General features: G+C 40.0%; 1 protein-coding gene across 3 annotated transcripts; it reads right to left on the bottom strand.

Annotated features, from left to right (window-relative positions):
• Positions 1-23: 23 nt before the first annotated feature.
• Positions 24-24730, bottom strand: camsap3 (calmodulin regulated spectrin-associated protein family, member 3). Of its 3 annotated transcripts, none has more exons than XM_042005106.1 (18): positions 24211-24730; positions 17335-17597; positions 9864-10004; positions 9517-9603; positions 8116-8148; positions 7182-7320; positions 6951-7090; positions 6774-6858; positions 6666-6696; positions 6532-6587; positions 6221-6293; positions 3999-6114; positions 3758-3882; positions 3236-3528; positions 3030-3123; positions 2716-2840; positions 2498-2616; positions 24-2393 (listed from the first exon to the last, which is right to left on the bottom strand). In XM_042005106.1, the coding sequence occupies exons 1-18, from the start codon at positions 24341-24343 to the stop codon at positions 2094-2096; spliced, it is 4353 nt and encodes a 1450-aa protein (XP_041861040.1). In that variant the 5' UTR covers positions 24344-24730; the 3' UTR covers positions 24-2093. The 3 variants fall into 3 exon arrangements, with proteins under 3 accessions (XP_041861040.1, XP_041861060.1, XP_041861049.1); XM_042005126.1 differs by having other exon boundaries at positions 6221-6257; XM_042005115.1 differs by lacking the exon at positions 8116-8148.
• Between the last annotated feature and the right edge of the window lie 20 nt (positions 24731-24750).

Here is a 24750-nt window from a genome sequence, read left to right as displayed (position 1 = left end):
GAAAAAAAAAAATCACATGTGGATGATTTAAAAAGACTTTATTAATTTTTTTTCTGGTCCAGTTGCCAAGGGCAGTCAAATAATGAAATGAACATACACAATGTGCTGGCACAGATAAGAAAACAGAGGAGAAACAAAACAAATGTTATGACAACTTCTATGAAATGAATATTTGACTCATTACCTTAACCGATAAAATGGGGGGGGGGGAAGAGGAAAAGGGAAAAAGTAGAACCAGAATCTAAAACAAATGTCATCTACTGTAATTCAAAAGCAAATAAATACACCTGCATATGATGGGACTTCTAGGAGAGAATTGCACTGAATCAAAATAAGCCTTTTACTATAACATTCTAAGTTTAACATACAGATAAATACAAACATCCACTAACTGAATATGCACTCCCCCACAAACACTTCTAATCATTTAACCATTTTTTCTCATTAATGCTCAATATCATTTCACATCTGTATTACAATCCCCTTCAAACATTTCTTGGAGGAAGTCAGTGATTTTGAAAGAAGACAGCTGCAGTGCAGCAGCTGCTGTAGTACTAAGGACTGCAGAGGAAGAGCAGACAGCTAGTTTCCTACAGGTTTTATGGTGATACTGACACACTCAAATGTGTGGTCAGATTTCGCTCAAACGCACGGATGCTGATTTAAAAAGAAAGAAAAGTTTGGCTTTTTTTTTTACATTCCCCCATTTGTACACGAAGGAGTCTCTAGAGACTGTGGGGTAGATGAGGGCTGTTACAGTCCACAATGATCCTTCATTAAGTAACCTACTGTTTATATGCCGGGACACACAAACAGGGAATAATATATTAGAAAACAGACTTTTAGTGACCTAAAGGATTTATTCATCCCAGACAAACAGTTTCAGCAATTTCAGCCATTTGACAATTTCTATTCATTCACTCATTCTCATCTCAAACATACATCTCGCTAATGCTTAAGCAGCAGGCTAGCTTATTTGTAGCTTACAAAGGTCAACTTACTTTTTACAAATCATTGTCAAAAAGAAATCAAAGTAATCAGCATTCAGTATATATTAAATCAGCATTGATTATCATTATCAGAGCTTTATCCAAGTAATGATAAACATGATCAAGCCCTCATTCATGTTTCCATGATTCATTTTCAAGACAAGATTTTCAAGAAATCTCATTCTTCTTTCAGCTCTTAGACTTAATAAATTTGCAAAAAACATGTGAAAAGATTAAATATAAAAAACAAACAAACAAAAAAAAAACATCCAGATGTCTACAGCTGCAGGAGAGTTGGAGTGAAGTGCACAAACCATGGGGCACAGGCAGTTTCTAAGTATGCAAGTCCATCAGCAACCACAGTATCTGCAACCAGTGCACCCCACAGAGGGACCACTCACTATGGTATTTTATGGGCTTGACCACACAGTGAGAACACCCCTGAAAGGACTAAGTTGTTAGTGTGTGCCCTACATTCATATGAGAGCAGTTTTACCTGCCATTAAACTTCAGCTGAGATCTCCAATGGGAATTGAGAGCTGAGCCACTTGTCTCAGTAGCCTGAAGAGAAAGTGAGCCCTAGATGAAGAAAAGGCAGCAAAAGGAAAAGCAAGCAGAATTGAGAGGGAAGGAAACTACTTGTGCCCAAAATGCTGTGTTTCAGGCAAAGGCAGAGTGTTTTCCCCTCTTTTTCTTACCTAAGAGTCAAAAAAATGACTCAGGTATGGCAGGGTAAGGCAAGGCATGAGGAGGCAAGGGAAATTATTCTTCATCATAATAGAATCAGTCACATTAGGTTTTACAGTCTGAGTAAATCATGCAGAGCCTGTCGGAAGCTCTGAAGATGTAACTACTCTGAAGATGTAACTACCTTAAATACATTGGCTGATTGAATGAAAAAATGGCTCATTCTCTTGGCATGTTTAGTCATCTGAATTATTCTTCTGGTCCAGGTTGATAACTGGGTAAAAGCCTGAACAGTTGCGCTGTCCACCACTAGTCTGACTTAATCTGAAGTGCCACACTGGCCAAACTAGAGGAAAAACGTCTAAATGGGAGTGAATTCCCTGAATTTGTACATCCTTATCGATCTTGGGTAAGTCTTTATTTTGGGGTGCTGAGCTTTTTGGGAGTTCCTGGGCGCTTTTGCCAAAAGTGGCCAGGGATGGTGAAGGCATCAACACTCATGGACATGGTTTTGGACGGGATGACGGTGAACTGTTTGCGGTCAGAGCTGTACTTGTAAATGGACTCTACCATCTCAGGCGCGATGACTCGGGGACCAATGCCAGTGAGCCGTACCATCTCCTCAGTTTCAGGGTTCATGGTGTAAACTGCTCTGAACTGACAGCTGGAATCTCTGAAGAGGATGAGGAAGTGATTGGCTGTGCTCTTCTCCATTTCCTAAAAAGCCAGATGCAAAGAGAGAAAAGCAAGTCAAGGGTGTAATTCATAGTCATGTTAGCATAGGTACCTTAGTTGGACCATGATACAACAGGATGATTTACCTCTACAATCTTGTTTTTCTGTGGTTCATTGACCTTGCCAGCCAGGCAGCAGCGAGTAATGGCATTATGGATGATGTACTTATTGGACTTAAAGCTAGGCTCTTTGTACAGCTTTGGTCCTGCAAGATACAGCATTCCCAGATATCAGATAACTAATGAAACAATGCTTTCATTGTTTCATTTTTATAATTTCCTTTAGTTTGGAACATATCACTGACCTGTGTATTCTGGTATTGAGGCAGGGGAAGATATGGTAGACCCATTCTCCCAGTCCTTCTCTCCATTCTGAGCACTCCTTCGTCCTGGTGACATTAGCCGTGATCGGGAGGGAGAATGTGAACGACTAGAAAAGGTATTAAAAAAAAATAACAAAAAAAAAATAATTTAAAGTTAGTTCTGCAAGTGATAACATGGATAAAGGGTATAACAGCATCTTCACTGAACAACACCTACTGAATCATAATTAACAGATCATTTTGCACTGTATTTCTTCTTTTCTTACAGGTAAGGCTATTATTAAAGTGCAAGCTACCTTGGAGACTTTCTGATGGTCATTCCACCAGAATCATTAGCCATAGACGACAGGTTCATTGTTGAGTGGGAGTACACTCTGTTCAGTTTAGTATCTGCATGAAAGACAAAGATGGAAAAAAATATCCAGAAACAAATACATGCAAGTGTAGGCAGAAGAAGAAAATAAAGCTATGAATTTTGGTGATAAAAGTGAAAGATATCTACCCATGAAACCCTTGACAGGGCTGTTAGACAGGACAGAGTCATCTCTAAACACACTCTTGGGTCTTTGCTTCTTGACACCACGGACTGTGGTGGGTTTCTGCCTCAGCACCTTGTCCAAGTCCTCCATGAGCTTCAGCTGCTGTCGCCTCTCATACTCCTGCCTGGTGAAGTCTCCTCTGCGCTGTGGAGTCCCCTCTGCTGATGGAGTACGTGGTCCTGGAGGTGTGCCTGGGGTCTGGGGTCTGTCCTCACCCTTATTACCCCACCCTTCAATAACCATCCACTGTGGCTTGCTAAAATTACAGGGAGATACTGGGTAAATGTTTCAACGTATGATATCAAAATTACAAGTTTATGAAGATTAGTGTAACAGAATAAGAAATGCTACCAGTTTTAATTAAATAAATGACAGAACACTAATAATTCCTAATCAACATCAGTTATATCATAAGCAAGCTTCACAACAGTAATGTGAACGTCTTTGTTAGGTTATGAGTCCAAGTATTAATGGAAAACTCTCACTTTGATTCTTTTTCTTTTTCCTGCTCAAGTTTGCGTTTCTTCATCTCTTCTGCTCTCTTTTGCTGTTTCTCCAACAAAGCTGCTCTTCGCTGGGCCATTTCATCTTCTGATCGATCTTTGTCATCCTACATAAAACAAGAGAAACAAAAAAGCATGAATGTACACACACACACACACACACACACACACACATAAAAGCAGGTTAAAATGACAAAAACTGAAATAAATATCAGCTGCCAACCTTGAAAAAGAAACCAACTCCAGCTTTTGCTTCAGGCTCTGTTCGGTCACTCATCGAATCAGAGAAAGCATCAGGCACTTGGTCATCCTCTTCTCCATCCCCTCTCAGGGCAGAGAGTGAGATCTCTATCAAGCTGCTGCGTTTTCCATTCAACATCCCTGCAGGGGCATCACTCTCAAATGAGCACTCTGATGGGGCTCCAGAGCTGCAGCCCCCACTTGCAAGGCCCTCCCTCCTAGCCAGAGGACTATGTGAAGGCCCTGCCTCAAGATCCATGCTAAAAACACTCTGTCCATCATTTGAGCCTACCTCTGACAGAGCATCATCAGCTGCAGGATGGGGAATTGGAGTGGGTATGGGGGTCGCGGGGGGTGTGGGGACTGGAGTTGATCCAGATAAGCGCAGCTCATCCAGGCTATCAGAATTACCTATAGAGAAGGAGGATGAAGTTTGAACTTGGGACTGCCAGGGATTTGCTCGACGAAGATGGGGAATGCGGTCGACGTTTTGAGGTGGAGTGAGGACCCTTGATAGGGTTGGGACCTTAATGTCCATTTGACGACTGTGTTTGGGGCTTTTAGGGGGTACGGACTGGGCTCTTCGATGAACCTGAGGAGATTTTGGAGGGGTGGTATGGTTTGTGATTTTGCGTGATGGAGACGGAGAGGAGGAGGTTGAGTTTAAACCTCGAGTGGCTTCTCGTGAAAGGCGTGCAGGAGGAGGAGCTGGTGTGGAGGTTTTAGGACTGGCTGGAATAACCCAGGATTTGTTATTGGAAGCTGTAGCCTTCTTTTTGATCAGCTGATTTTGCTGCTCAGATAGCCGCTGCATGTCACTTTGCAGGGAGGAAAGAGCTGCAGTTAACTTAGATACAGCATTGTTATAGTCTCCTAAAGGAGCAACCGATTTCTCACCAGGTGTCTCAGCGCTCTTCCCTTCAGGTGTACATGCCTTTTCTTTGGTCTGATTGACCTCTTTTTTTAATGCAAGGCCTCCTTTAGCATTACCTTCTTCCTCCACAGAGGGGTGCTGTTCATCTTGTTCCTTCTGCTCCTCTTCCTCCATTCGAGCAAGCCTTTCCTCCAGAGTTAGCCGTGAGAGATCTTCTTCTGTAGATGATGTGCTGACCTGGCCATCCCCTCTACCATCTCCGTCATTCTCATGCCTTTCCTTTTTTAACTGCAGAAAGGCACTTTTCCCCAGTCTTTGCCGGTGCTTTTCAAAAATTGCCTCAATGCGTTTTTTCTGGGCTTCTATAGCTTTGCGCTTTTCTTCAAGCCGAGCCCCCAGCTCAGACATTTCATTATTAAGTTGTGGGCTCTTGATTGGGCTTTCTTCAGATTTCTGCGCCCATGTAGTCATCTGAGGGGAAGACTGGTCACTGGCTTTAGGAGAATCCAGATTCAGCTTCTTTTTACGTTCTGCAAAGCTGGTCATCTTCACACCACTGTCAGGCACCTCTTTATTGTGGCCTTTAGCAGAGTTGACACCGGCAGCTGGTGTGGAGGGAGTAGAATGGGTCTTCGGCAGGTCTTCTGAGGCATCTGAATCTACACTACCATCTCTCAAAACTGAGTCATCATCTCGTGAACATTCAGAGGCATTTCTGGTGTGAGCTGGGTCCCTGGACTCTCCTGTAGCCCTGTACATCATTCCTGAGTGTGTTGGGGCAGAGCAGCTGATGGGTCCTAAGTTGTTGTTATATCTAGAACTAGCAGGATCATCAGGAGAGTGGAGGTAGAAACCATCAGGAGCACCATCAGGGTGTAGACGAGGCTCCATCTTGCTCTCATTATGAATAATTTGGAGAGCCTCTTCTATGGTAGGGAGCTCTCCTGTTTCACTCGTTTCATGGCCATTCTCCTCTGCCAGCCTTGGTATACTGGGAGCCTGGGTGGCCCATGATGCTCTCTGTGGACCATTGGGTCCAGGTGGTTTGCTGAGCAAATGGCTCAGATCTTCAGGAGGAGTATAGGGCACTCGGGTCATGTTTCGGCCCATGGGGTTGAGCTGATCAGAACTAACAGAGCGGGTTATTACAGGGTTTCCCATCACAATGTCCACATCACTGTCCAGGCCAAAAGGAATGCTGAAGGATACTGCTGACAAGGGCCGGCTGAAAAGAAAAAAAAAACAAACAAAACAAAAACAAAAAAATAACATGGATAAGTACAATATAAATAACCTCATATGATGGTTAAATCATTTAATATGGATCCCACCTTAGAGGCTTTTTGCTCCATGTCTTTCCAACTCCTTCTATATGAGACATTGAGGTAGACTGAGTCAAAGATCCTGAGTACAACGGGACACACACAGACATGTAAAGGCATGCAAACCACACAGGGATGCACAAATAAACCCAACACAAATGGAAGGAAAAAATATTATATGAAAAGTTTACAATGTTTATACAAATAAGACACAAAACACCACTAAAAAGAAAAAAGAGGTGAGAAAAACAGGTGAACCACACCATAAAATGATTCTGTAGTTTGACTTAGTATGATGACAAAAGTGGTCTTAATCTTACCTGATGCAGGGGAGGAAATGGGAAGGAAAGGCCTCTTGAAAATGGAAGGGGAAGTACTGCAAAGTGGGGAAATAAATGCAGTCAGTTCAAGCAAGTGCTTCATTCAGAGAATATGAGATTTGTAGATTTTGTACCTATTACTTGGTGTTACTGGTGTGGATCCATCTGACCAAAAAAAAGCATCAGTTAAAATATGACAATATTACAAGGGTTACAAGGGACTACAAATAGGTGAGACTTACCTAATGTATCTATTGGCTGAACAAAGACTGGCTTTTGTACTTCAAACCAGCAAAGTAGTTCCGACAGGAAGCTCAGCAAGTTGAGCTAAACAAATTACACAAAATAAAATGAGATATTTAGAGGATAATGTAGTATTTTTTTGTCAGTTTATGATTAGACTCAGATTGTAGAAGTACCTGAAGCTCCTGTGGTGTGTAAAGCATGTCCTCCAGTGCCAGATGACAGCAGCCCTTCAGACAGCTGTCGCAGAATTCACGGATGAACTGCAGGTTGTACAGGCTGTCTGCTACTGACATGGACTCCTTCATACACACATCTTGCAGAGGAAGAGATAAGCACTGTAAAACTGACAAACAACTGCTGAGAAGACCATAAATATAGTATATGGTAAAGACTTTTGTTAGTACCTTCAAGTCTCAGTAGGCCAGGGCAATAATAATGTATAACTGCAGCAACAGCACAACCAGTGGACAAATCTTTCACTTCATTTACTACCGGAAAGATTGGCTTTAGTTTTGCCTGAATTTTATCCTTCCTGTAGCGCAGCTATAAAAAAAAAACAAAAAAAAAAACAAACAAGACAATTAAATTCTGCACTCTAACCATAAATGTGCCTTTATATATTTAATTTATTAGTTCATGTTATCATCAGTGGTCAAAGTCAAGCTTTTAATAATATGAGTGGGTTGCCTTTAGTTAACCACACAGTGGTACACAATATAAAATGCGAAGGATTACAGTAAATAAAGTTTCATGCTAAGGACATGTAAAAAGGAATGAGTATGGATGAGGAGGTGGCAGATTCAAAGTGAATGACTAAATCAGAGCAGCAAGGAGGAGGGTTTTTCTGGGAGAAAGTGGGTCAAGTGAGGGTCTCGAGAGGCAGGGAGAAGAAAGAGATATGCAGTCTTAGAAAGAGAGAAAGTGTTTCAGGTAGAACTGCAGCACACAAAACAAATGGCCCACTGTCAGCAGGGACCATCTGACTAAAAGCTTGTCTCTGTTAACTGCTATACAAACACACAGCTCTGTCACATCAGAGCAGTCAGTTGTACGTGACAGTTTCACAGTCCGGCATGAATAAAAGTGACTCATGCACCATTTATGTTAAAACAAACATGTTCCGCAACACAATGTTGGAACTCAAGTGCAGTTTAATTAAAAATGTGCAGACTAGGATGCGTGAACGATGCAGTCTCACACCAACATATGGGGAACTAATACAAACAAAACAAAAAGAAAAACAGACCTGGTCACCAGATATTTGCTGATAATTTAGATGAAGACACTGGAGGGATGGAGGGACAGGGGAGAAGAGGCAGAGGAAAGCAGGGAACTTACAGGAACAAGTTTCCAGTACCAGCGAGTAGGACACTGTCAGAGCAGGAGGAGGAAATAACACAACACGAAGAAAGAGAGGGGAATGGAAAACAGGGGCACAAGGAGAGCTATTAAGCCTACAGTGGAAGAACTAGACAAACAGGAGAGAGGGCTGTGATGACATGCTCTTGACAGAAAAAAAAAAAACAACCTTGTTGATACAGCAGTGACACTGCCCACAGTTTTAAGGTGTCACCTTCAACTCAATGGGCTTGTTGAGTAAGAAGCCTGCAAAGACTTCCTGCTAAGATCTGACAAACATGCAAATCCGAACAAGACTCACCCAGCAACAGACAAACTGAGCCGACCAATTAAATGAGGGGCTAGAGTTAATACTGAGAAGTGAATGCAAAAGCATAAGGAACTGGATATTCTGAATACACCAAAAAATCCCAACTGGTAATCAAACATTAAAAAAAAAACATAACTGACCTTATTAATTTTTTTTTAATGTAATGATCATATCTTTATTTTCAGAGATTTGTTAACTTTACCTTTAAAGCTGTTTTCCCCAAATACATCAGAGTCCTAAAATGTAGTGGAGAGACTCTGGAGCAGCAGCATGTGCAAAAATAGCTCTGAACTACTTGCACAGATTTTACACTCAAGTCCTTTAGTAAAATCTTAACATGAGGGGACACAATGACAAACAGCAGGAATCTTTTAAGGAAATTTACTGCCTGTGTGTGTGTGTGTTTTTTCTGGCTAGAGCTGCATCTTTATTCATGTTTCTGCTGACTTGTATCTTTATTTCTACACACTATTGAGGATATAATCAGATACATGTGCTAATAATATCAACACAACAAGGAGCCTCGTCTACTTGTCAACATGTTATAAAAAGTACAGCAAATATAACAACAAATTTCTGCATCATGTCCTGCCTCTTGTGTGTTTTTGACTTACATTCCCATACAGCCCTTCCATGGCCTATGTGCAATACATTCAATACAGTCTTCTAAAAATATTTGCTGTTTGCTTGTGCAAACAGCTTACAACATAAATAGGGCGTTTCAGATGAACATTTAAAATGGTACCTTACAAGGATGGACCTTTTCCGTTCTGTGATGTCATCCTCTCTTGCTTTTTACTTAAGCTCAAACTAATTTCACCTGATGAGACTGTATTCCTCCCACCATTACCCCTCATGTAGCCCCTTCAAATGTTATACAGTACCTGAATCCACCTCTTTAAAAAAAATGGTAACACCCATTACTGTTTATGTCTGAGCTTTGGTTTTGCACCTACACCCTGCTGTTGGAAAATGAAGCATGAGGTGAATAACGCTAGACACATCATCAAGTGTGTTAGATACAGTGATTGCATAATAAATAAAAAACAATGCATGGATGCAACACTTACAGAGGTCTCAACAGGTTGAGGCTCTGTAATTGCCTGAGATGAGTCATTCTGGGCTCCTTCAGTAAGCTCTCTCAACTTCTGGTTTAACTGAGTAAATAAAAAGTAGTAAGAATAGAGAGAGAGAAAAAACAGTCAGTCACCAAACTCTGATAAGGGAATAGTACAGTGTCTTCACATATTGAAACATATTGTTTACGTTGAGATTTAAGAATAACAGTCTCAATTTGTGAGGCTAAACAGATGCCAAATCCTCAACAGCAGAGGGCTGAGGACAAGACACTAGTGACTAAATACAATAAAGATGTGTGCATGAAACAGGCTTTGCTTCTCTCTAAACTGCTCCTCACCAAGTTAACCCAATAAAGCAGAGCATCCTCCCAGCTGGCAGCTCCACCCAGCAGCTCAGCAGAACCACATGTCTTCACCGCAGTCACCGTTTCCATGGCTCCCACAGCCATCAAGGCATCCAGTACCGCCAGGTGAGCGTTCTGCAACAGTCACAAGGGAGAAAGAAAAACAACTAAAGGACAAAGTACCATTGTAATATTAATTAATTACAGTTAACACAATCAGGCAATTTTATTTTTACTGTTTGGCGAGAACAGATATCATCTCTGTCTGATGCAGCCCTGCTATTGTTTACCAGCAGCAACCTCTAGAGGTCACCAGAGGCCAGTTGTTAGTCAGCAGAAACTGACAGGAATCCTCAGCCAGCAAATGCACACATCAGTAGACGTGGGTGAACTTTGGACCCATGTTTGTACACTCATTAAATCATTAAGAAGGCAGTGGACCTGTAATATGATAACACAAATGTCCTGGGACTTTCATTCCTCAGCTGCTTTTCTTTTATTTGCTTTCTCTTCAACCACTCCTCTGTTGTGCACAGTCCAATATTTCTGTATGACTCGTGTTAAGAGCCTGCAGGATATAATACGAGGCTGCAACTAGATCACCAGAATACACAGCAAAGAACATTATAAGAAAACAGGTGTCTGCTACTGAATGCATTTCTATCAGACAGCATAATGGATATTCATCCTATTTCAGACAGTTTTAAATACAGTATACAACAAATACATTACTATCTAAACATATTTAACAACATTATTAAGCATTTTTAGCCAGAAGGCATTTCCTTTATACCTAGCAGATCATTACAGAGCCCATTAAAATGCACCACCAACATTATCAGCTCAGTCAAAGTGAGCACCTTAATACTTTAAACCTGTTAACTTACAAGTTGTGTTGTTAGTGCCATGAAACTACAACCAGCAGTGTTTCTTATGTCTCACCTCTGCCGAGTCAAAGAGTGATTAAATATCTCACCCATTTTTATGGATTTAATTCTCATCTGACATAGTGAGTAGTTATACACACACACACAAAAATGGCAAATATATATTCACTTAAAAAACACAACATATTGCACATCTATTAGGTATGACTATATTATAAATATTATTTGTTTCATCTTTAGGCATCATCTACTGGATTATAGCTCATACATAACCAATACAGCAGAATCATAAAAGTAAGTTACAATAAAAAAAAAAAAGAAAAGAGAAAGTGGAAAAGATTTGCCTGATTTGTAAACAACTTATCTTCCTCAGGCAGCGTATTCATGAATAATGATTATATCTATACTTTTTTTTATCTGTATCTCTTCAAGTTGACAGATAACATCAGAAGCAGGGCCAAACACTTTACACTACTGTCTAACTACGCCCTTGTCATGATAATGCTGTCTAACCATAAGAAAGAAAAGCTAGGTCACAAACATATTTCTTGCCGAAGGACCGCTCATTTAATCTCTTAGATTTTGAGCTTAATCTGTGCACATAAGTGCCTGGTCCCTTTAACTACTTAAAAATTCCACCTTAGAGGCCAGACATTCTTACTTCAACCTTTTATGTAGTCACATATGGGGCCTGGTGGCAATTCAGCTGCATGCATGAGCCCTGCCTGCATGTCTGCCTACTCAACCCTGATATAAAGTGCTGACCTGAGCAGACCCAGTGCTGGGTCGGGTAGTGCAAGCTATGCCAGCAAAGGCTTGTCAGATAGTATTGGGGCAAGCTTTCTGGATGTACAGCAGTCATTACTGTGAGCACTAAGGTCCTGACTGGTTTGTCCTCCTAAAACTGTTGCCAAAATAAGAATTGCTCCTCATATGCCTGTAAAACATGGCATATATGCAGCACAGATGGACACAAACAGCCTGAAATGAGGGACTAACAACATGGGATTTTAAAGACATATTTTAGAAACAAGTTGAGTCAGAAGCTATTACTTGAAACATGGCCGGGTCTAAAATTTTTTTTATGTGGTGACAAAAAGAACAAATTATTTTACTGGTTTATAAAATTCTGTTGTACAAAATGATGATCTTTAGCAGATTTAGTGTTTTAAATGTATGAAGAGTTCTGGCTGACATGAACAGACAACCCAACATCTTGCTTTTCAATGGGATTTGTTGATATTTGTCACAGTGTGTTACACGGTGGCTTACATCAGTATTGATTAATGAATAAATAAATAAATACTGTGTAATAATCTAACATTTCTCACAGATTTTTCAGAAAATTAAGCCACTAGTTTTGCACTACTTTTTTTTTAAGCCACAAAAGGGAATCATAGACCAGACCAATTGCAGCAGTGTGACAGGAGACTGAGGAAATTAATGAGACCTAACGAAAGTTTGGACATTTCTGTTGTCAAGACAAAAAGTGCAGAGTGAAAGGGGAAAGAGGTGGAGTTGGTTGTAGATTTCCAGTTGCCGACCCAGGAGAGCTTGCTAAGCTAAATCACAAGGCTCCCTAATGAGAGTACTGAGAGGAGCAACTCGAACACAAAGCTCTGAACCTGCCAGATCACCATAACAACCAACCAGCTGACCCACAATGCATCTCAGTGCAAGCCTGACTGCAGCACTGATCTGTGCTCCTGGCTTAGCCCTGGCTCTCGGCTTGGAAACATCCAGCACCTCTAAAACCAACGTGACACAAAGAAGAAAAATTAACACTCCATCAGTTAACCCCTTTAACATGAAATGTTTATGCCCTCATTTTACAAATCTATTTGAAAAATGGCATAAACAACTGATTTACTGTAAGCAAAGACATCTTGTTTATCATTATGTGAGATTATGATGAAGGGAAAATCTGATTAAGTCTGAAATATGACTTAACCCCATCCCCCTACCCTGCCTGCTGATGGGGAGACAAACAGGGGGATCAAGCAGGCCAGGGGCCCAGCAAGGGATTTTGGAAAGGATGTTATGTAAACATACAGTTTATGTACATTGTATGTACATCACATGTATGCTTAGTCAAACAAACCCCAGAGTAGAACGGGTTTACACAAAATCATTTGGCATCCAGTTGATAAGATTAATTACAACTGCTCATTATTTTTTCCAATCAGCAGAACAAATGGCACAAGATGATGGTTAGTGTTTCTGATAGTCTGCCACTCCTATTTTCAGCTAAGCTCCTGACTGATGTTCATTTAGCCAGAAACCTGCCAGCACAGCAGTATGATTTAAGACAAAGTGTCACTGCCATCCCAAAACCAACAGGGCACTAGGAAGAGGGTTTGCTATATTATGGCTACACAACTCTCTTTCTCACACAACCAATTTTTAACCCTACCTCCTGTGTACTCAAATGCTCCTCTCACACAGCTTATCAAAGATGGGACTGATATGTCTTTGTTGTAACCACCAATTAATGGAGTCAAAACTCTGATTCCACTTGCTTCGTTTTTTTTAAAGCATATACTATGGTGGCACTATACCAGCTCTGTTTGGTTCAATTACACAGTGGAGTATTTTTTTTTTTTATTTGCTTAGGGTATTAAATCACGATATGTGAGTGAAAAGCACTATTATCACATATGAAGTATGCCTATGGTGAGTCATTGGTCATTTCTGGCATGTCAACCAATCATGGATGATGACGTTCAGTCTGTATGGCAGATTATCTCTAATCTTCAAAGATCTTTATCCTCAATCTGAGGAGTGATGGGGGTTGGGTCCCCACCGGAAAGACAGACACCAGAAGGACATAGCTACACGAACACATGTACAACCTCAGCAGTTACCAAAAAAAAAAATCATCTTCTCTTCTAAAGTATATTTTCTCCAAATGATTTCACAATGAACCCAGCTCAAATGAAATAGTGTCCGGACTCACAGCTCACCCCTTTCATTTTCTTCTTTGAAATATTTGATTTGTTTTTACTGAGGAGCTTTTAAAAGTAGGAACAACACATGTTGTCCTTGGGCCTGTTCCAGAAAGCGGGTTATGTTGAGACTCCAAGTATGTTAACCCTGAGTTGGGGAAAACTGAGTTTTTTGTTCCAAAAAGCGAGGTAAGTCTACCCCGAGTTTGTTACCGTGGTAACTTAGTGAAGTGAATGTCCTCCCGGGCACGTTTCGGTATGGTACTGTTTTGCTATCACCCAAATACTTTGATCATACATACCCAATGGGACACACCGTGGACATAAGACGGCGTCACAGGAAGAGTTGTAATTTGTGCTGTGATGTTTTGTTTTTAAATATTTCTTATGTAAATGGGACCTCTCTTTATAATGCTGGCAAAACACAACATTTTAGAAAGACAACAGTATGTCGAGTCATGAGGAAAGTCTTCACACGACTAAAATCATAATGTAATGGGAGGACATATTCTATAAGTTAGAGCCACTGATTATTTATTTTATAAACAAGTGTGAAATATTCACGTCAAAAAAGTATTATCATGGTCTATCTCAATACATTACCTTATGAAAAAAGGGCTTATACCTCATTTCCAGTTGCTTACATGTTTTTGCCCTGAATAGGATTAAACCTACATAATACTAAGATTTTGTTCTACCCACCAATATTTTAACCCACATGCTATTTTAAGAGAGTTAAACACTTAGTTAACCAGTGATTCCAAGTTCCACATTGACTAAGGCAGCAGTTTTCTTCCATGCTGTTTCTCTCTCCTCGCCACCTGCAGTGTTACCTTTTATTGTGAAATACCTTTTTGTATTGCGCATATGCTTCAGTAAGAGCCTCTTGCTCCAATCGGGCAAAAAGAAAAAAAATTGCTTTTCCCAACAGCTACCACGGTGAATCCAGGTATCGGGGCTCCATTAATTATGGCTTTTTATTGTGATTGCCAACTCTGGGTAAAGATACTCAGAGTTGATTGAAACAACTCAAAGCAGCTGTTGTGGGACCAAAACTCTCAGAGTTGATCAACTCAGAGTAAATTAACCCAGAGTTTCTTTTTAGACTAAGAGTTAGTTGAACGTCCTTTCTGGAACAGGCCCCTTCTCTTCTGACAGAGGCCTTAGAACTTAATTAGGGTTACTTTCTTTTAACACAAACTTTAATCACAAACAAATGTATTAGTACAGCTACAAAAATTCTTCTTAAGCTCTTTTTGTTTATAACACCAAACTAAATGTAATGCACCAAACAAAGTTAGCGCCAACATTTTTATGGGTTATGATAAACCAGTTTTCCTGGACTTGCCCATTAACCAAACTTCCCAATTATTAAGTGCTTGGCAGTGCAGAGAACCTGGCACTAAAATTCACTCATAACAAGAAAGACTTCCATATACGTACACCATGTTATCACTGCATCCAAAATAAATTTAGGATATGAAAAAAAAACAAGGATTTAACAAACAGCAGCCCTGCAGCAGATTGCCACTGGTGCAAAGCCGTTTTACCAGCCAAGACCTACATTGATGCTCCATCCTTGTAATACTGCAGCATGACCCACTTTCTTCGCTTGCCACGCTGTAGCTGCAGTGCCAGTCAATGGCAGACAAGCTCCAAGAGCAGCCAAACAGTGGCTGGAGGGCTTATACACCAAAGCAATGAGCAGCAAATGCAGCACTGGCAGTAACAGCCAAATAAGAGTATAATCATTTGGATTCAAAGCTGAGATGGGTCATGTTCTGACCTGGAAACCTCATCCAGAGCTAGGACACACAGCATGGATGCAGACAAATTCATGCACAAAGGGATTACAGAGACATTATGCATGACAGATACCTGTGTCATTAGGCCATTAGTGCTAGTGCAGTAGTAAACATGGCAAAACTGTAGTTATCATCACTGTGTCAACGATTTTTAACCTCTAGTTTTCAGTTTTTCTTATTTTTTTTATGTTTTTTTAATTGCATGAGCCTGAGTGTATATATACACACACACATAATTTTGTATGTATTTAAATGTACATGTATATGCACATTTGTACTATAATTTTCATACAAATTATTTTTATCTACCTCTGTAAAGGACCTTAAAAGGTGCTGTAGAAAGAATTTATTTGTATTGTCAATATTATTTTCTTCCTTTATAAAAAACAAACAAACAAAAAAAACCAAATGTCTTGTATGTGTCAGTGACTCAATCTGCAGTCTCTGCACATAAGAATTATTTTTGGAGAGACTGTGATATCTTCCTTTCCCCAAATGTGGTCATTTGTGTGTTTGTATTGTGGATGAAATGTGCCACATCTGTAAAATGGCAAAAGCTATGTGTATTTGCAAGTGATAACACATTGTAAGACTGTTTGTGGAGCCTTACTAAAGTTGATAAGGTGTGAATAATTTACTATTTGTCTCAGATAGAAGGACTATTTGACTTCCATTTTGTGCAAGAAGAGGTTACATTTAACATGCTTCAGGCAGTTCTTAGCTAAATATTCAACCAGCTCATCATTAATATTCTGGCACTGAAAATTAATCATACAAAAGCCAGAAAAAAAAAACAATAGCTAGTAAATGGAAATTAAAATCAATGAATAAAGGGCTGTTTTTACCAGCCAGTTTCTTGAACCACATGTTTTGATTTTGTCAGGTGCATGTGCACACAATAAGCTCTTCATTACAACACTGTCATCAACAGTACAGTAGGAGCTGCAGTAGCCAGCAGACAGCTGCAGGGAAGCAAACAGTGTTCACCTAACAACAAATCCCTGAAGAGGCCCTACTCAGCTTCCAAAAACAGCCTGCATGCACGTGGATCAAACTGGCTAGAAGCGCTGTAGTTTTATGCCACTGACTGAAAAGGATAGTGATGTGTGTAAAAGAAAGATTTATAGAACTTATTTAAAGTTCTTCTTCTTCTTTTAGATGATAATAATTCTATATCTACAATCAAAATTAGTAATGTGTATGTTTTCAGGCTGAAGAAGTCAGGGCTATATTATGCAAGGGGGAAACACAAACACAGGGATCTTTTGTCAAGATCTTAGAAGACAAACCTGTTTCACTTGATTTAACTCACTCAGCCAGCTCAGTGTATTCCTTCAACACAGCATCTAAAGTTTCACCAGAACTGTTTAGCTATTGTTCGGATCTGGACCATCTTTTGTATATACACTCCCTCTCCCTCTTACACCCTGAAAGTAAAGTAGTCATGCCCTTGTCCTCGCAGCTGGAACCACTCATCCTGTAAGATCAGCTGGGGAAGCTTTAGGGGTTGGGGGAAGGGCTGTGTGAGTGGGGGTCTTTTTGATGTCCTTTAATCCCTAGAATCAAAGCATAAGCATGCTCCTATACCAGCAACCAAATTAACTTGACCCGCTCTGCTTCTCTACAGACCCCAGATAGCAAAGAAGACATTCACTACTTTTGGGTGATGGGTAAATGTAAAGCAAAAAAATTTGTACTACTACAAGCGCGACTTGAAGTGGCCTACTACCTACTAAAAACTTCACTCTTCTGCATTGGAGTCATCACCTTTGTGTTCAATGATCTCAAAGCTCAAAAAACTGTCAGCCCTGATATTATCATACATTACCATTTTGATGGGTTTATGTCGAAGGTCTGCATCAGTCACTGTCACCTCCTGGTCTTTGGCGATGATGCCTCTTTGAGTGAGGAGTTGCAGCAGGGCAACGTTGTCTTTGGGGTGAGCATCAGCTCCAGTACCCCGCAGTAACAGGCTGTAGGTACGACAGTAGAGCTCTGAAGACTGCAGGAGCCGTATAAGAGGAGGTTTAAGATGCTCTTGTTCATACTGGTCACAGTAGAAAGGGTCACGCAGCTCTGCAGGGACATTTTCTACCAAGAGGGAAGAAAATCAACAAAAGACAAACTATAATTAGCTATGGATTGCTTTATATTATAGTTAGGAAAGACCAGGTGACACAAAACTCTAAGCTTAACAAATAATCTAACCCCTCAGTCACTGTTTAAATTAACCATAACAATAGGGTCCTCAAAACATCTGACTAGCACTCAGAAAATGAAAATAATCAACAAGGACAAAGAAAAACAAAGCCAGAAGGAAATAGCAAAGGGTTTTACAGAGGCTTTTTCCTTAATTTGTTCTACAAAAAAGGCAATAAATAGAAATAATTAGGGTGAACTATATGAAAACTGATTAATAGAAAGGGAACAAGAATAAAAAACAACCTTATAGACCAATGAGGCTAAAATGTAGTATAACAATCTCACTACAATAATAAAAGGAATATATAGAAAAATCAAATAAAATGAAAAGAGGATAACTTCTACAAAAATTAACTTTAACACCTCCTGCAAAGCATTTCTAATTTATTTATGTTTTGTAAAATAAAAAGCAGTCCATTATATATTACTTTTTTGTTGGTTTGTGTTAAACTCTGTTTGTACAGTTAATGTCTATCATCATTTGCAGCAGTAAGCTGCAAGAATAATTTATTTATTAAAATATTTCAATAAAAAGACTTGCATTCACACCAGGATTATCCTCTAGACTCTGGTTGGGGACGCTGTGCAGTTGAAGGGTGCAACATTCTTCTGGCCTAAGTTTGCGTTCATGTTGCACTACGCAACACATCAGGCCTTTTAAATAACATGTTCCACTCACTGCCAGAGGCGGCGCTACATTAAGAATTAGTGAAGGTGAAGACGAGACACACAAAGAAGAAGAAGAAAAAAAAACTCATTCATCTATTGCTTATTGCAGGACAATTTCTATTTCAACCACATAACAGCAAACTACAGAGTTGCATAGCGGTCTTGGGTTGATCATATTTCTATCAGAACTTTTACTGAGTTTTTCCACATTTGACTGCAAGCTATTTCTCCCGGCTAGAGCGGCCTATCGTCCCATATGCGCTTAAGTTTTGGTTGTGTTTACCCACAATGCCATGCGCTGAACCCACAATGCACTTTGCTTTATAGTCTGCTTCCTGTATTTGGTCCCCTTGAAGTGGACAAAGACCCACGTTTGTGGGTGGACCGAGTCTTCTTTGATCCAAATCAGAGTTTTATTTGCGCATTCACAATATCCCAAAAGAAAAGAACTTTTCAAATCAAAACAAAAGTCTAGTATGAATGTGCCCTAACAAACCATGTTCCATAGTAACTGGCATAGAAACCTGCCCTCTGCCCAGTTCAGTAGCAGATTAATACATCTGCTGTGTAACATGCAGATACAATCATACAAGTGAGTAGAGTATGGCAAGCATCAAGGTGAGTGGGGCATGATGAGGTCAGAAGTATTCATCTACAGATTACAAGATGCTCTGCAACTCATTTTATCTCTTTCAAAAGCTCTTGCTTTGTTTTTTCCCTCAGAAGATCCAGAGATTATGTACATCTTAGTATCAGAGTCTGCAACGTAAAGAAAAAGCTAATTAAAAACTGTAATTCTTTGTCAACTTAAAGAATGTATATTTAGAGAACATGCACTCTTATTACTGGCTAGACAAAGGTATATTATCCCTGGATGTGAGTTTTCTTTAAATACAACACACTGCAAACATTATCCACACTTTACACAATCACCCTGAAACTGGTTTTTCAGCATCCAGACAAAACCAGCAGCAAGCCATGCAAACCTACACAAATTAGTGTCTTGCTGTTAAAAGGGCTTCAAGAGCATATAAATGATAAACTGAAATGTTTTATCTTTAGAGCAATGTGTGTTTATAAGCACCTGAGACTGTGCCTTACAGAAAAACAAAGGGGTTATCAAAAGGGCGGTGTCACTACACTGTTGTATCATTATGCAGCCTTGTAATGGATCCAATGACATCAGCCCCAATAACAGCCTATGGTGGACAAAGGCCTGAGCTCTGTCTCTCTCTCCATAATGACTGTAGGTGTCAGTCAATATTTTCAGTGTTTCAGTGATGCCTTATCCTTCTTTTGTTTACCAAAACTGCTATGCTGATGTCAGCTCAGTCACAAAATTGTTAAGTTTTTGTAAAAATTTTAAAAAAGTCTTATGTGTTTGAAAAAAAAAGAAGAAAAATCTCCCAAAGGAAAAGCAGGACGCACATCCCATAACTGAGTTAGATGAGACTGTGAGACTGAGACTGTGACTGTCTTGCTATGAAAGACTACTTTTAATTTCACAAGGGAGTAAATCCATACACACAGGGTTATAAAAATGATATTTTTTTAATTACATAAAACTCACAGGTAATAATAATAAAAAAAAAGGTGGCAAAGAAGAGTGACCGATTGGAGACGACATAATGTTGACACCAATACACCTCAAAGGAACTATTTAGACTCAAAACGTGCTTGTATGTGTGCATAACTGGAGCAACTACCTCTGTCACTTTTACAGGTCATGGAGTCAGTGTTTATCTTCTGGTATGAGTAAGAAGGCAAAAGTCAAATGTGTGCAAAGTTTATTGACTTGGTATCTCATTATCATAGTAGGTGAACTGGGAGCTTGCCATTTTAGCAAATTTACAAACTACTGATTACATTTCTACCAAGGGGCTTATACCATTGCACTTGCACAAAATCTGTGCTATAGCCTACCCAGAAGTTTTTTTTTACCTTCTTAAACTCAGTAGAAAAGTAGCATGTTCAGATATACAAAAACATTTATTCTGGTAAAATTGGCCAGGCTTTTAAAAACTGTAGTGGTGCTGATACAGCTTACCGTTACCGCTGTGATCAGCTAAGCTGTTTTAGTTGCTATCTATACTGACATGCACTGTTTGATAACAGGAGCTATGTGTCTTGTTTCATTGACTGATCGAGCTAGCATGGTAGTCATAATGCAGACATTATCACTCGTCTCATGGCAACACAAGCTCATATAAAGAGAGTTTGTTGGAAACCAGTTGGTGCTTAAACTAAGCCCAGTCTTTTGGTGGAAAAGGGCTTAACTAAAACCCACCGCCCAACCACTCACTTCCCATTTACAAGGAACAATCAGCATTGGATTTCAAGGTTTCCTGAGTAACGTTTACTGAGCAGCTCCCTCTGATGCTACGCTGCCTAGTGAAAACTTTCAGGAACTCTGGTGCATGTTAAATCATTTATTAGAACACCGATATGCAGAAGTGTGCAGGATAAGCATCACAGCAGGAAGCTCAAATAACAAGACTCCCTCCCACGTGCCACGTTTAGACATCAGTGGTTGTATGCTCATCACAAAAATACCAAAATGACAGTTTTCATTTTCAAAAACCAGATGTGTTTTGATAAGTGCTACCAACTGTATTTCTACTTAGAAAATTGCATTACAACATCCACATCATGTGGTTGAAAGGATCAAAGATATAATTATCCACACGTATTTTCAGAACAAAGCAGGTACTGTTTTGTTGGCCCAAAACCTAGCCACACCGAGAGGGGTAATGGTAGCATCCCACTCTCCATGTGAGTTAAATGCAAATGCTAAAAAAACTAATAAACATCGCTGATAAACACCAAGGGACAAGAGTCTGATGTTGTCTGTATACTTTCCTCTGCTCTATTCATCTTTTTAGGGGGGATACAATGCACACTGAAATGGTGTATGCACAGTGCGCATATATCACTGAACCAGGATTTGGTATGTTTTCAGAGTGAACAACCCTGCTCCAAGTGCTACACATGAAGTGCCTCCCATCTTCATATGAACTCACAGGTCCACTTACCATAAACATACGATCCCTGACAGCATGTGTATCCTGCAATATTAACACAGGCACCACTCGCTTTAAATTGCATTAAAGGGTCAGTGCACACAGAAACATCTCCTATAGACAACATGTGATTACATTATGGGTGCTTTAGAGACAAACAGGACAACACTGGAGAGAAGGCAGGACAAGTATCCATCATGCAGAAGTATCCTTAAGTTTGAAATAAACTCCAAACCAGATCTGTGTAAAATCATATTTAAATACACTTTTTTAACTCAGTACGGGGTTTGCCTCAAAGAATGTAGTACACCAATAGGTATTTGAACTTTTTTGTGTCAACATTAATACCAAGGAAACATCCTCCTCAGGTCCTTGTCCCTTGTTGACGCACTGTAATTACAATGAATGGAAAAAAGCTGAGTAATTGTGCCAACAGCATTCCAATACGATGGCACAGCAACTCTAGCAGAGCGTAAAGGTAAGAGTGGTGTAGGTTTAGCAGCGGGTAATTTTTTCATAACTGGACAACAAGAAGACACACAGCTTACATTAGTAGAGTGAACTGAGGTGGAAAACTGGGAAAACGTGAGTAATATACACAATCCCCTTGAGCTTGTCAGTTTTTAAAAGCAAGCCTCTCCCCACAGTAAACTGGTAAATCTAGAGTTTCATTCCATTGTAATGGCACACACTGGTTTGAGTCACCCTCAGGTGATCTGTCAAGTCATTTGTCACAGCAACTTCAAAAGGTTGATTATAAATTACATTTTGTGCTTAACCCATTGTTCTCTTTGCCTTGTATTTAAAATGTATAAATCACATGTACATGACATTACAAAAGATGACAATGCATGCCACAATCCACTTTCTATTTAAGAGGGATAGCTCTGCATTTCTTTAGCTCAAGGAGAAAAAAAAAATAGTCGCTGCAGCCTTTACACAAAATTACAAGGCTGATGTATTATATTCCAAACTGCTTAGCTTAGGCATGGCAATAAATGGTTATTTGTGGTGGTTGTGGTGAAGATGACGGTAACTTACATGGAGACTACATTCAGAATGAAAATGTTGTTTACATGTTTTTATACATTCTTAAATGCAAACCCGTAAGCAGATTAGCACACTAGAAAACTGATTAATTTTAGTGTTGCTTATTAGACTGGAGTGTTTTCTAAGAATTCTAGTATTCCGTGTCATCCATCGTTTCCTTAAAATGACCTTAAAATTCCTCTAAGTCGGGGCTACTCAAGTCAGTCCTACGCTCCAACATACCTGACTCAAACTAATCTGTCATATTAATGTCATTGTGCAAAACTTCATAAGCTGTTGGAACCATTTAGTCTGAGTCAGGTGTGTCGGAGCAGGGATACATTGAAAACCTACAGGACTGCAGCACTGTGGGACCAAATTGAGGGGCCCTGCTCTAAGTCAATTGAGAGCTAAGTTGTACACATTATGTGATTTATGTGTAGGGCTACTCTGAATTGCAAAAACATTTCAAATGTCATCTATTGTCCATATTAGGTTGATTAAGCTTAAAGAGGAAAGGACCAGATGACCCTGTCCGACTTGTGCTTGGCTATCCGTTGTACAGCTGAGTTTCTGGGAAGGAACTAGATGATGTCATTCTGAATTTGCATGAAACTATCAGCAAAGCCAATGAGTTGATTAAGACTAAACTGATGGCAGTGTTGTCACCATATTATACTGTAGCTTGGCATCGAGTGACTTTGACCGTAGGGTGTGGCTGAGGTGCTAAACTCCGAACAAACAGGTTGGAGGAGAGTGCAGGGTTGAACCCAGTGCCTGTCAGGAATTGTGTAAGGAAAATACAGTTAAAGAAAAATAGAGCTCACCTCACAACCTTCACAAACCAAACTGTGTAATATTTGCTCTCATGAAAGTCCTTCGTTATAGTAAATGTGTCCAAAATGACTTTGAAGACAGTTACCTATCACACTGCTTAAAGGTTAACTTAAGTGGGAAAGGATATTTTATTAAGGTTTCCTCCTGAGAGACTATTTTGGTGTCTTCTTTGTGAGATCTAATCTTTACCATTTAGTGTTCCAAAACAAAGGAACATGTTATCACTTTCTCAGTCAAAGCTGACAGAGTTCAAGAACCCAAAACCAAAAGGAAGTCTTATGATACTGTGTGCAGAAACATCTATTCTAGTTCGGTGTTGTCCATTCACAAAACTGATTTTCTCTAGAATTTTGCTGACTTAGGATACTGGAAGAAAACGCCTAATAAAGACAGAGTCTCACTCGGATGACACTGAGTGACTGCTTGCTTTTCATCCAAATTAAATGCAATGGACATACGGCATGTGCCATAATAAAATAAACAAATAAAAAAAAAGAAAGAAAGAAAAAGCTGTGGTCCAGTTGGAGGCTGGAGTGGGGGTTTTAAAGGATAAAGGGATAACGTCCTATGTGCCATGTCCGTGTGGCCTGTTAAAAAAAAACATACCCTGCAGCCTGTCATTTCAGACCCAGCGATTCGATATGAGACAAAAACTGGTTTGCGTGATAAGAGAGGCCTACGAGAGGAGGCCCGTTTCTCTGACACACATACCACCAGAGTGAGAACAAATGACATGTGTCACAGTTTTTTAAAAAATGCATACAGTGCAAGTGTCCTCTTTTCACATGCGGCTCTTTGTGCTAAAAACATCGCTGAACTGCACAAACACTGCAGTTCCCCTACATACATGTGCTTCTAGCTAACATAATATAAACACACTGTTGGACAGCAACACAAAAGCTTCTAAAATATTCCTTTAACTCACCGGACCAACACTAAAAACCTACCTGCACTGCCGTAGGACTTCGCTAACAGCCATCCGACACTTGCGCATATTTTTGATTTAGTGCAGTCATACAAATCCAATGGCTTTATGTCTGGGACCACAAAAGTCTTCTTCATTGTAGGGGAGTCCACCATAATGAGTCTGTAAAAAAACTGGAAGTGGTGCTGGCAAATATATATGATACAAGACAGTAAAAAAAATATCAGGCAATCATTCTTTTTGTAGACTATTCCACACGACCGCCGGGGCTGGGAATACGGATGTGGTTTATGGTTTTCCTCGGGAAATATCCGCCCTATGTTTGCTTCCAAGGTAGCTAATGTCCTCTTCTGCGTTGTTTTGGAAACGAAATCTCCTTTTAATTATACCTCACAATCAAATGAAGCCCCGACCCGCCGGGCTGCTACAGAAAACCGGACTATTCCCCTCGTTTTTTGCCCTTCTTCGTCCGCATTGCTGTGTTGTCAGTTCACTGTACGTAGCTCCGCTTTAGTCCCGACGATGACTGACTACCAGGTACTCCACACTGGCATCGCGCTTT

This window comes from Melanotaenia boesemani, chromosome 2 (assembly GCF_017639745.1).
Source record: "Melanotaenia boesemani isolate fMelBoe1 chromosome 2, fMelBoe1.pri, whole genome shotgun sequence".
Taxonomy (NCBI): Eukaryota; Metazoa; Chordata; class Actinopteri; order Atheriniformes; family Melanotaeniidae; genus Melanotaenia; species Melanotaenia boesemani.
The sequence above is the reverse complement of the archived record's forward strand: the minus strand, read 5'-3'. Positions and strand labels throughout refer to the sequence as shown.